General features: G+C 41.2%; 1 protein-coding gene across 2 annotated transcripts in view; it reads right to left on the bottom strand.

Moving 5' to 3' along the window:
• foxj3 (forkhead box J3) overlaps positions 1–13,716 on the bottom strand; it is a 79,655-nt gene that overhangs the window by 45,700 nt on the left and 20,239 nt on the right. For both annotated transcript variants that reach the window (XM_084348158.1, XM_084348157.1), the window contains exon 2: positions 702–1,212. In XM_084348158.1, the coding sequence (XP_084204284.1) occupies positions 702–1,022 (321 nt within the window). In that variant the 5' untranslated portion in view covers positions 1,023–1,212. The remainder of the gene's footprint in view (positions 1–701; positions 1,213–13,716) is intronic.

Below are 13,716 nucleotides of genomic sequence, written 5' to 3'. Positions count from 1 at the left end.
CTTTAAAAGGCAATCAGCATAGCTTCATCTCAGTATATCATGGGCTCCTTGAGATGATGACACAGCACTGGCTCTCTCCTTCTGCATAATGGCCTTCTCCTATCAAGGCATCTGCAATGAATAATACCACCCATGAATGGGCTATTTAGTGTGTGTTCGCACAGATAGGGGCCACTTCTCTGAATATTAATCCAGGGTTTTACACTTCATATGGTTCTCTCAGGGCTGCACCATTTTTCATTCGGGGGAGTGAGGCACTTCGTGTGATTTGGCGCACTCATAGTTTCTCTCTAAGTGACAATGGTGATTACCAATGGCATCTCACTTTGTTTAAGATAGCCAGCGACCACAAAACAATGATTTAAGTCAAGGCATATCAATTTCACCTCTTCTACAAATGCTATCCATAGCTTACTACAAAACGTAAGGTCGAAGAAGAATTTCCATTAGTGAATAAAATGATGCAAGTAACAGTACATCTGTATATCTGCCGTCGCAACAACCAAAAGGACATCCAATTTTAGTTTTCAAAAGCACTGAAATTATGTTCAGAACGTCACATTTGGTTTGACATAAAATCAGAGTTAAAGTCAGAGGCCCCACTTTAACCAGAGTACAACTCTGTCATCATCATGATGGCAATAAACTTTTAAGTCTGCTGCATCAGCTTAAAATAAAGGCCAGATGTGTCTTTCGCTCACCTTCCAGCCGCTGCCCGCTTCCCTGTAGTAGGGAAAGTTATCACAGATCCACTGGTAGATCTCACTCAGTGTCATCTTCTTCTTTGGCGAGCTGTTGATGGCAAACGTGATGAGGCTGGCGTAGCTGTAGGGTGGCTTGCCGTCCTTGTGCTGCTGCACCTCCTCCTGGTCCAATGTGGTGTTAGGATCCAGCAGGGTACTCTTCTTGCCCATGCCTGGCCCGTGGGCATTCTGGGCGTCCGCCTTGCGGATGGCCGCCTGCATGGTCAGCTGAGGAAGCCAGTCCATGGAGGTCAGGCTGCTCTCCAGCTCCGACGTCATGTTGACGGCAGGCTGGGCAGGAGGGGGGTGGGGAAAAGGTGGAGGTGGAATTGGAGGTGGTTGCTGTTGGCGCTCGGTGGCTGATGGAGAGCAGACCAGGAGTGGAATAACGAATGGAGACGACTGACAGGTTGAAGATGAAGCCTCCCTCAGCTCAAGACATCAGCATATCGTCTTCTGTAGGTCAACTCTGGAGAAACAGAAAAACAGACATGCCTTTATTAGTCTCACAAGAAGCAACTAAACGTTAGAGACAAAAGATATGCATATGAGCAACACTGCAGAGAACGAAAAGAAATGTAAGCGAGGAAGGAACTCTGAACCATCTGCCCAACATCAAAAACCAAGTGTCTCTGTAAAGTATGCTTATATTCACTGTGCAGCAGATCACAAGCCCACCACTTTCTCCACCACTTGCTGCTCTCAAAGCTGACTCATAGCTGGGACTCCATCTGCACAGAGAGAGAGTAAATGCCAGGCAATTGTTTTCACAACTGCCAGCCAAATGGGGGAATGGCTCAGGAGGAATTCCGACTCTCTTGAGGGTAGTAAACCCCCTCTCCTTTCTTCCCTGCCTGCCAGCTCGCCTGCCTTCTCCTCTTCCTCCCCCAAACGGAGCCTCTGCCGTAAACAAGCCAACCAGTGTCGTCTTGCAAACCCTCCTCGGCCCTGCGTGTCGGCCGTGCTGTGCAGAGAGTGCAGCCTGCAACAGCCTGTCTCTCTGTCCCTCTTGGCACACTGCCCTGCCTGTCTTTAAATAGAGGGGCAGAGTAGAAAGGCCTAAAGTTACAAAGGTAGGTGAACTGGGGCATCTGGGGTAAAAAAAAAAAATTACAAAAAACAAGCAGGATGACACTGCAATTTGGCTGAGGGGGGGGGGAAACAGAACGGGCAGGAGAACGAGAAATCCTCAACAAGTTGTGGGATTTTTCTCTCGACTGAGCACGCACGCACAAGTGTGTTTTTGTGTGTGCGAGCATGTGTGAGTCTGAGTGTGCACTCAGGCTGTCAGGATGAGAATAAATACAGTCTTGACGGCACTCAATAGGTCAAATACCCTATCTTTCAAACATGTGCAGTGTGGAATAACACTAAATTATTACCATTTATCCCATTTTTTTAAAACTGTGGCTCAGACACATTTTATCAAAACGACATTTACTTCAAATTGTGTTCTTTTCATGATCATAATCTTTGTCTTTATCAAAACATGGTACTTTCAAACAGGTTTGTAGTCATTTAAAAAGATCCAATCCATTAGCAGATAGTTTGCAAATCCCATATTTGATTTGCATTCATCTTTCTTGGAAAAATGGTGGCGAGGAATTTAAAAATAACATTTTTTTTGGCCTCTGCTGGTGGTTCAAGATGCAGCAGGAATAGCAAGAAATTCCTAAATTGGGCAAACTGCTTTGGCAGCTGTAAGTCACAAGCAGTTTGTGGTTGTCCCTTTCAATTGATCTCTCACAGCAGGGGTTAGCTAGTGGCCAGCAGCCAATTCAATATCTGCTATCAGTGTAGACGGGCAGAGCCAGATGATGAAGGCATTTTTCATACATCCAAACAGAATTCTGAGACGGGAGAAGCTAAAACCAGTTGGGGGAAGATCATTAATGGAGTGGAGCATCGGTCTTAAATCTTCTCTTGTAATCAGTGTTGGGCTTCATTTGGCACTGTAAAAGTTTTCTGAGTAAACTGTCTTAACATTGATTTCCTGTCTTTTTTTTCTTTTTTTTAAGTGATCTAAACTATCTTTTGAGAATCAAAAGCGATCCCTTTGAGGCTTAAGAGATGGCTTTGATGGAGAGCAGCTGCTGTGGTCACCTTGAATTCATGTCAGTAATACTCCCACTGGTCAAAAATCCCACTTAAACCAGCTAAGATCAGGCTTTTGTGTGCAATGGGAATGTGTAAACTCGGCATTTGCACCCGGGTCAATTGACTCTGCAGTAGACACAGGGTTTTATCGCCTCGCCTTATCAACATTGGGTGGTGGCACGTAAATAAGGAAGGGATTTGCGATGCGGTCTATTAAGGACATTTTATTACTGGACGCAGTGTTTTGGAGGCCGAGCCTCATTCATTCCTTTGAAAGCTGTTCAGTGATGTTTTGAAGGCAAAAAAGTTTGACTTCCCGGGTATGAAAATACCTGGATCACTGACCAAGCGGGCTAACTTGCAGTTTCGTGCCCGGCTAACCTGAATGGGGATAAAACAATTTAATAGTGCGGCTCCTCTAGACCTTCCAAATGTTATTGGACCGAATGGCTCAAATTATGATAGTGAAACAAGCTATTTTGCAGGAGTTGTGATGCTCAAATAATCACAGACTGGCTGCCTTGCCTGCAGGAAGTGGGAATGGGGTCAATAGGTGATTTTTAGCGGGTGTACTGGGTTTAAAAAACCTGTGTAGACCCGCTAATTTTGGTGGAAAATATAATTTTTTTGTTTTGTTTTTTAAAGTAATTCTGAAGGTGTCAAAACACTGCTAGAGCATAATCCACTTGTGCAATGTTCACAAGTTTGATCAGCATAATTCAAACTAATATATTTTCACCAAAGCAAAGCAAAATGTTACTTCAAAATTAGCCTTCAAGCTTTAAAAAAAGGGCAATATCAAACAGCAAATTTAGACATATTTTGGCAAAATAGTGAATATATTGAAAATACCAAGTATGGAGGTAGATAACAAAGAAGCAAAAAACAGTGTACGGGTGGTTTCAGAATTTTTATGGATGATTTGATACTTTATTCCTTTATGTGAGTATGTTGCGTTTGAAATCTATTTTAATTGCCTGATATCAAGCTGCCCACAACTTTTGTAATTCAATGAGAAGAACACAATATTTTGTAGCCACCTTTCAAGCCTTTTGATACTCAAAGATAGATTTTGGGTTGAGTTTCACTTTAATCTGTTCTCTTGGAAAAAGACATGGTTATTTACTTTTCAATGTGCTTGTTTTAATTCTTCTTTGATGAAAACACCAAAGGCTTTCAGGGACCTCTCCCAACCTCGGCAGTCATGAGCAGACTGATAGATGAGCAGGGTTGCTGACTGACTACCAACAGGTGAGTCAGCCTCGTTCCTCATCACCGAGAAGACAAACACATCATACACAACATATCTCCACCCTGTAACTGAAGTCAAGGTGACTCACAAGCTCCTAATGGCAGTAATTTTCCTCTTTGAATGGCAGCCTATTGAAATACAAAACAGATTCGACTTTGAATATTCACCTATGTATTATCATCCATTTGAATATCTGCGGCACCACTGGAATGGCCAAAATAGATAATTAGAGCACATCTTTCAATCAAGCTCCATTCATCTCACTGGGCCTCCAGTAGTGCTGTCAAAACACTGATATATCAATACTGAATATTTGAAACCATTTCAATACTTCTTTTCTGCAGTTTCCATACACGGGTACCAGCTGCACTATCTCACTCTCTCCTATCCAACAGCGAGTTGACACGCACGCACGCACACACATGCACACGCACACACACACAAGCACACACACACACGAAATGTTGTAAATGTTGTAAATGTTGAAGTGATCGCAGGTGAATTCAGACATTAGCATGTAAGATTTAACACCCAATGTGCATATAAACATATTGCAGGTTGACATATTCTAAGCACATTATAGGAAACCTGGTGATTTCAGTTAGATTTCAGTTAGTCACTCACTTGGAAGTGGTTAAAATAATATACAGTAGTTACATGTTTTTGCTCATCGAGACCATGCATTGTTTTGTTTAACACATGAAGAATGTGTCACACCCTTTATCGGATGTTGCTAATATTTTGTCCACCTCGTTAGCTTTAATTATGCCATAGAACATAGCTGAAACAGTTGAATGATCAGTCAGTCAAGGGAAATATATAGACACGCATTTTATTACTTGATATTTTCAACAATATTTTAAGTTAAACAAACAAAAATAAAAAACTAAAAGTCTCTGGTTCCAGCTTCTTTAAGGTAAGGATTTGCAGCTTTTCTCTTTTTTTATGTAATTGAAAATTGAATTCCTTTGGACAGGTCACTGGTTGGACAACACAAGGCATTTAAGGACATCATCTTAGGATCTAAACAACTCTGAAGGGCACAGGCTAAACAATGAATTGATTAGTAACCGCACTGCAAACCTAGAGTCTACAAATGACCATGGCTACAAATCATCCTTTATCAGACAGTGTCCGTTGTGTTTTTGCATTAGATTTAGCTAGGTGTACCTAATGAACTGGCAACTCAGCGTAACAGTCTGTACAAGGCAATTCTTGGTGGTCATGATGTAAATGTTTCCATTCATACCGACGTGGCCCCCCATTCATTCTGAGCCCCAACACCGAGTATGAATGGGGGTAGCCAGGAAGAAGAAGCAGGCAGAGCCCTCTGGTAGCCACCGGAGGTGAGCTGACAGAGACATGGGTTGATGAAAGGCGCTCCGCCCGCTACACGAAGACGCATGCCATTTGACCCTCTACGCTAATGATCCAGCTGCTACATAATCTGCCGGGCCAAGTCGGTGTCTTAATTAGAGAACCTTGGGCTGTGGCAGGAATGATGAAGCGCAACACGGGCAAGCAGTAAGGCGGCCCTCCTGCTGCCTTCATTACCCCGCCAGGCTGTGGGACAGTCAGAGCAGGGACAAGCCCCAGCCTGCTGCCACGTCAGGAAGGACCGTCTGAGTATGTTCACCATCGGGTCTGGGGGAAGAAGGAGGAGTATTAAAGAGGCAGGAAGGATGAGAAGAAAAGCCAGGGGAGATGAAGCAGTAGGGGAGGGTGTGAAGGGCACCATGATGCTGGCATCAAGCCTGGCAGAGAGCAGAGAGTGGCAACTGAGTGTGCATCGAAGAGGTCCAAGAGTTCAGGCGCTATGATTATTAGCCCAGGGGAACAGACTGCGATCCTGCACACACCGGGCCACTTTGATCTGGCTCTAGGAAAATGGGTTTCAGTCACTGTCGCAAACGAAAAAAGAAAAAAAGCCAACTTCTTTCTCTTTCTCTCGACTTTAATTTGTTTTTAGAACGGAGCACTGAGACTATTTTCCAAGACTGAGAGGGAGAAATGGATGGTCGAATTCATTCTCTATTCAACACTCAAAGTTTCTTTATCCTCCAGGGATTAATAGCAGATTTGGTTCTGAATGAGAAACTGAAAGCGTTTTTGAAACATCTTAATTTACCAAGTTCTTGACAGGATTTATCATCGTTCCTGCTGCCAACAGAGCACTGACAGCAAATCAGTGATTGTGTTTTGTGTCTCAGCTACTAAGTCTGAAGTGGCTCAATCAAACTGACAGCATGGTTATTATACATGTGCCAGGCCCTCTTTTATTCAAGGATCTCCAATGAGGCAACGAGTTGAGTAACATCCAGGGATTACTCAACACAACATAGCAGATTACGTTAACTTCACCATGTTGGGCAAGTACGTACTGAGATGCAGGTCAACAACTGCGTCATAAAATCAGTGCTGTTCCCCATCTACACTATTGCAAAATTGATGTCTGTACTTAGCAAGCAGTTAAAAATTTTAGTAGTACCCCTTACAATGGACGGTTCGGGATGAAATTAATATTTCAAGTGTAATTTGCTACAATGGATGGCACTTAACGATCTTCAACATGTTATACAATGACAGCAACCACCTGCTTAATTGTAATTCTAATTTAGAAAGAATGGATGTTTTATAAATGCAAGTATGTCTGTTCATACATATCTGTAATGGGGTCAGCAAACCTCAATCAGAATGTTTATTGTGCGGTCGAACAACACCAGAAACTAGGGATGTCCCGATCAAGTCTTTTTGGCCCAAATAGTGATCTAAATACTGCTGTATTGTGTTTTTGCCAATACTTTGACCAATAGTTGAGTCTGAAATGTATATTCACTTACATGCAGATTAAATGTGTATCTGCCACTACTTCATACAATTATTATTGATCCTGGCTAAAAAAATATTTGGTTTAATAAGTTAAAATTACTGATATATGAATTAAAGTTTATTTTTACCATATTATTCCGATAAGTAAATATCGAAAATACACACCCGAATATAGCATCCATGAGGCATTTGTTGTGTGCGTTATTGTTATTTCTGCATCCACTTCCATGTAAATGCTATGTTATCTTCAAAATCTATCGTCAATCTTTCAATTTGCCTACAGTTGGGAGTGGGACATTACCAGTTTAACAACTTGCTACAGCAAAAAGAACCTGATGGTAATTATTAATTTCAACTGCTACTTTACTGTGAACAATCTATTGTTCAGCAGTAACCGAACACAGTCAACAGTCTGCCTGGATATAGTCCCCAGGTGCACCATGAAATTTGTACTTGTAGCCTTTTCACAATTCTGGGCCCAGTCTCAAGAATCTGTTTCATCAGCCAAGTTACCAAAGCCAAAGTAGCCAAAGCTTTTCAAAGAACTTAAAGGTTCCTTCAGCCTGTTGTTGTTTGTGTTTCCACTGCGGTCTAAAGACCCGCGAAGATTAGGCTAATTAGTCCGCTGATGTTTGAATAAGCGACAGTCGTTTTTCAACATAATTTTTGCATGCAACCATATAACATTAATGAGGCCACATAAAGTGATTCACAGGCATCAATGCACAAATATGCATTTTTTGTTTTTTTTTGGTTGATGTGTCAAAGCTCAATGAACAAAAAAAACTCTGCTGCGTGTGTACTTGACCAATCAGATATTTTTTAAAAAGTACAGGAACATTGAGGACTGGGCTTAAAGTGCAAACACCTGAGCAGGTGCGTTTTGGGTGGAAAAAAATAACGTCCGTGCCGAATCTTCATTTAGAACCTGATCCCTGCTGTGGACACGCACCAAGTTCCTCAAAAGGTTCCTAGTCCCCGGAGAAAGTTCCTGCAGTGGAAACTGCTATGTAGAGAGTTTAGGTAGTTAAATCAAAGACTAGCGCCTCATGTGTGACATCTGCATGATTACAGTTTGATGCTTTATGGTAAATGTAACATAGTTAAAAGAGCCAGTTAATCCCCAAATGAAAAATGCATATTTTTCCTCTTATCTGTAGTACTATATATCCATTTGGGAAGTGGGATGTACCCAAATGAGCCTCTGGTTATGCTGCAGATATGCCAAAGTCCCTCCAACTCAAAGTAAAACAACAATAAAGGATAAAACTACACTAAACACAACCCCACCATTGAGCGGGTTTTATGGCTTAAACTAGTTTTTCCTAACAGAATGGCGTAAGACTGTACTTTATAACACCACTGAGCATCTTCCAGAGAAAACAGAGGGATGTTTTAAATTGCTGAATGGGTTCTACAGTATGGAAGTCTCCTTTCAAAGACCAGACATCTGCTATGGTAGGTAATGCATCTTAGTAAACATGCACAATTTCAATTATATTAAAATTACCTTAAAGTGCTTACAATCGAAAGCATTGGAAAACTCTGATTTCCTGTGTTCTGTTGTGAAGCTCTGTGAAACAGTTATTACTTCATACCATAAAGTCACTACACATGTTGAAAACTGTCACATCATATCCCCCTTTCATACTGAATATTTAGTATTAACTATTTCGGCTACAATGACTTGTATTTCACATCTGTAAAACTATAATGACAAGTAGGATTAGAACAATTTTTTAACCACTGGTTTCGTGTTTGAGGTAAACTAGCCACAAAATATACAATCCACTAAAATAAACTCAATTCAATCTCGTCAAACGCAACCTTCACTCTCATTAATGAAAAACTAACAACCTGCAACATTCTGCCAAACAGAGGGAACCACTGACTGAAGCAGAAGTAGAGGAGGCACACAAAAGGGAAGCAAGTAAAACAAAAAAAGGTGAATAAAACTGGTTTTACTATTTGAATTACAGCCCAAGTGTTTAAAGCAAATTAACAAAAATCAGGTTGCAGTGCATTCCCAGTAGGAAGCAGTGTTTAAAGACATGACAAGACACCCCACAGGAAATGTTAGTCAAGGATAAGAGGCCTAACGCAAACAGACAGCATGCACACTTAATGTTTTCAGCTGCCATTTCTGTTTAATAATGTAAGCTCAATAAACCTGACGAAATTAATTTGTACTGTGTTTGACTTTCCAAACACGTATCAGTTTACCTGTACACTGAGTGTGTGTAGGACCACTTGTGAAGGGATGAAAGCAGTGTTACCAACTGCCAGCAAATGCAGAAAGGACTAAATCAGACGGAGTGGTTGCTTTGGTGTGAAAATGAGTATTGGGGGGGAAAAATACACTGTTTGTCATTGGTGTGAATTGAGTCAACATGGCTTATTTGACATTGTTTCACGACGCTGCTCGTGACCAGCATGTTACGCAGGTCTGACACAGTTCGACCTGAAAGCATGAAGACCTGTGAAAAGGGCCTTTTGTACTCACTACAGCAACCGCTGAGGACAACACAAAGGCTTCTCTCCTCAACAGATATTAGTGGTTACTTGTACACTCAGCCATAATTCCCCCTCTTCTTGAGTGGAAACATGCTTTAACATGACTATAAATAGGAAGTACAACTTTCCTGATGGTGAATAGTAAATAAAATCATGTAAAATTAAAGGGACATTTTGGAATATATGGTTATTTGCTTTCTTTCAAGAGTGTGATAAGAATATTAATACAATTTGAATGTCTGTGTATTAAGTTCAGAGCTAAAACCAGGAGGTAATTAGCCTATCTTAGCATAAAGACTGCAGGCAGATGCAAATGGCTAACCTGGCTACTACTTCTACAGCCTACTGATTGTACATTGTGTATATTTAACCCATGCACAAATTAAATAAAACAAGAAAGTTTTGGAGTTGCTTTCTAGCCATTTCTGCCTGAGTAAAACCCTGATGAATGCAGTGGCCATCATTTTTAATCTGTGTAAAAACACGACAATGACACTGCATCAACATATGGACTTAAAATAACATCACAATATTTTCAGGCTGTATTACGGCAGACAATGTAGAACTCGATATTTTGAAATCTCCTAAAAGGCAACAGTATCAAATATCACAATGTTTTCAAAGGAATACCTCAATATCAATATTGCGGCATTGTAGAGATGACAACTGGGTGTTTTTTTTTTTTTTTAAAGGCCATACAGCCCAGCCATACTTTTAATGTAAACACTTTTTAGTAGTGACAGCTAACATACATGATGCAAGAGTTACCACATTAACATGTCCATTTTTGATTAGAACATTTGCACTGTGTCTTCAACACACCATTGCACTCAATTGAAATATTCTCATTTGCAGGATTTTTTTTTCAGTTTTAGGACTGTTGTGAAGGGTTGTCTTTTGTTCAGGTAGTTTAATTAAAAAGCACAGTAGAAAATGATTTGCAATTCTTTGGGATTTGGTTGTTTCTATGAACAAATGTTAGAGTAAATGAAATCTGAGATTTTCACCAATGGCAATAGTTTCTTTAGCAGTACCAATAATAATTCATTAAGACATTCATCTCAACTGTTCATCTCAAGTCTGTGGCTGTTCGCAATATATCAATATACATACTTTTGTGATACATTTTAAATTCACTGGTAAGAATATCATGATTTATTTACTTGAGTTGCACCATGTACAGATGTTTTATATCAACTATACAGAACATTTGATGAAATAATTTGTATTTTTACCCTAGTTTCCTGTGTGAGTTGTGATTTGCCATTTTCAGTTTGGGGTTTCATTTCAAGCGTCAGATATTTGCAAAAAAATAATTCTTTGGTATGATTACATACACACACTTCACCGCAGGTAGCCTATTTTATTTTTTTACCTAGAACACCTAGCTGCCTACCTAGAACAACTTCCCTTCAATTGCCTCTGCATTGCTGTCATCATTTCCTCTCTGAGAAAAGAGTAGGCAATTCAGCTCACATTCTCACTCCCACTTGCAGACACAAGACTGTTGATAGGTACCAGACCAGTGCTCTCCTGCACTTATCTGCAATTTCCGCGATTAATCCCCTTTTACTGCAGTCATGCATCCATCACGGGTAACACTCCAACAGCATGTGCCTGCTCAGCTACATAGACACAACCATTATGATGGCTGTACTGCCATAGAAGCTACCTCAGAATTGAAGATGTGAGGAATGCTTGAATTAAAAACAATGTCACAAGGATTCAAACAGAGCACAATAAATATTTACACCACTGATTGTTAAATGCTGCCCAGACTTTGCAGTGTGTGAGGAGGGAAAGACAGAAAGAGAGAAAGCTTATTATGACAAGAATCTTCCTGTAGTGTGATGGTAACTTGGCAAATGGGAGGGGAATCGCTAAGCGTGCTCCCTCTGTTATGCCTGAAGATTTGGCACATGCACTCACAACAACAACAGTGATGTAACCTGGTAACAAGCCTTTGGCATCTTTACTCTCGACCGAAACCCGGGTCATACCTTCCATATCAACAGCTTTATATCCAGCATGGGAGAAGCCCTTGTTTTCCTAGTGATTGTGAGGGGGATCAACAGGGAGGGGTGGGAACTCTGCTCACCTTGCCTTCAGTCAAAAGGGAGACTCCTCACTTTTTCCAGCCCTGGAGGCAAAAGTACTTAGTTGCGAGTTATTTTTGAGATATCTCAAACTAAAATAGCAGTGAGTCTGAGTATTGTGATTGCACGTGAGCTCTGTAATCATGCAGCGAACCTCCATAAGCCTAGGCTTCATTAAAAAACAAAAAGTAGGTAACGGCAATGCCAAGGCAACAGCTTTTAATGTCAGTCTTCCTTCTCAATTAAAGGCTTAATGGTTCAGCTGAAACCACCCCCAGGAAGAAAGCATTAATAACCCAGTCCTTACTTGCATTTTTAGGATGTGTCAATTATCGCTTCAGCGCTCACGCGGCTGAGCACATTGTTCAGCTTATTGCAGCCTACAGCCGAGCCGGGCAACAACCGAGGCCTCATCGCTGCGAACAGAATGTGCAAGTACGTCTGTGCTTTACAGTGCAATCTATGTGTCAGTGTTATTAGTGGGCTACGTTGTGTTAAAGTTGGTTTTTAAGATGCAGGCAAGCAGACCTCTCTGCTGCGCTCTTAAAAAAGAAAAATGGTATACATGCTCTTTCTGCTCCCCAACTCCCTCAATCCCACTTCGCCTGTGGTTGAACAAATCAAGTCCATAATTATTCTGCCAATCAATCTGGAGCACAACTGTGGCTGTGGGGCAGTTAAACGCTGAGGAGAGAGAGTTGTCAACAAAGTAAAGCTAAACCCTGAGTTCCTTTAAACCCACTGAACCTTAAAAAGGCAAGAGAGACACCTTTGTCTTATTAGACAGTGTCAGACAAAGAGAGGTCTTCTAAGTGAGTGGTAAAGAGAAAAAGCATCCAGCTGCTGCAGACGTACAGAAATACAGGCGGGCATAGGGACAGAGGATCAGAGTAGTGGAAGATCTGGGAGTTGGCCGTGGATCAACTGACAGCTTCAGGCTGTCTGGAGAGGCCACAAAGCAAGCAACAGGGTTTGTGACCTCTGAAAGCAGACGCAGCCAAACCAGAGGAGAAATGTGAATAGATGCAGCAGTGTTACATATTAGAGATATTGGAGAGATGCTCTGAACAGACTACCACTTTCCATGTTAATGTGGGTTTGGTGGGCTGAATGTATATTTAGATAAAGGCATAGAAAGAAACTGAGGCAGATGAAGGGAGCACACAGTAGCACAATGCCCTCAGCTCATTGTGCAATCTGCAGGTCAATACAAAAAAACCCACATACAACATTCTGGTAATTGAATAAGCCTTTCCAGTGAATCAGAGCAATGATCAGGCGGGGTTTGTCTCTCTGTCCCCAACAGCTTGCCTGGGAGGTGGCCTTTGTTTTGGAGGTGGCAGGGGTGCCCTGACACCGACCATGCGAACCCAATTACCCTGGTCCCACGGCCTGGGGGCCCACATTAAAATACTCCCTCTGGGAGGTTGACTCCACGCCAGCCTGGCAGCCAGCAAGATCCTGCTGCTGAATCACAAATAGACCACTTAAGGCACTGGCAGGCCAAGCGTTTTGGTGGCAATCTTGAGAGTCTATCCTCATCTGCCTTCATTGGATCCAGTTCATCGTTGATGTTTAATATTGAGCCAGCCTCTGAGGCGAGCAGTGAGGTAAGGTGAGCGAAAACTATCCATCGGCCATAGAAAAGCAAAAGTCCACGTGGGACTAGAGTTTATCTCTTCAGTAGGTATTTAGTCAGAATTTAGTTATCAACAGAAGATTAACTGGCAACTATTTTAATAATCAATTCATCGTTTAAGGCCTTGTTCTAGTAAAAACACAAAATATTCTCTGGTTCCAGCTTTTTAATTGCGAGGACATGCTGCGTTTTTATGCTGCTATCTTTATCTTTGTGATACTAAACTGAATTTCTGGGTGTTAGACAGATCAGTAGTACAAAACATGTAATCTTATAATGAATTTGGCTTCTTTCACCATCATATGGCATTGTGGATATCACACAATGAATTGATTAATTGAGGAAATAATAATAAGATTAATCATTAATAGAAGTAATCAGTTACTTCTAGTAAGTTACAGCCTAACCTGAACCGTAACTTAATATATTCTAATGTTAGCAATGCGTTGAGAATTACAAAAGATCGGTAGGTGTAAATAACTCATATTTTATTGTCTACATATATACAGCATACTGTAACTCTTACAGCAGTCTGACTTAGTTGAT

This window comes from Pagrus pagrus, assembly GCF_965226575.1.
Source record: "Pagrus pagrus genome assembly, chromosome: 3".
NCBI classification, from domain to species: domain Eukaryota; kingdom Metazoa; phylum Chordata; class Actinopteri; order Spariformes; family Sparidae; genus Pagrus; species Pagrus pagrus.
Note: the sequence above shows the minus strand (reverse complement) of the source record. Positions and strands in the feature narration are given on the sequence as shown.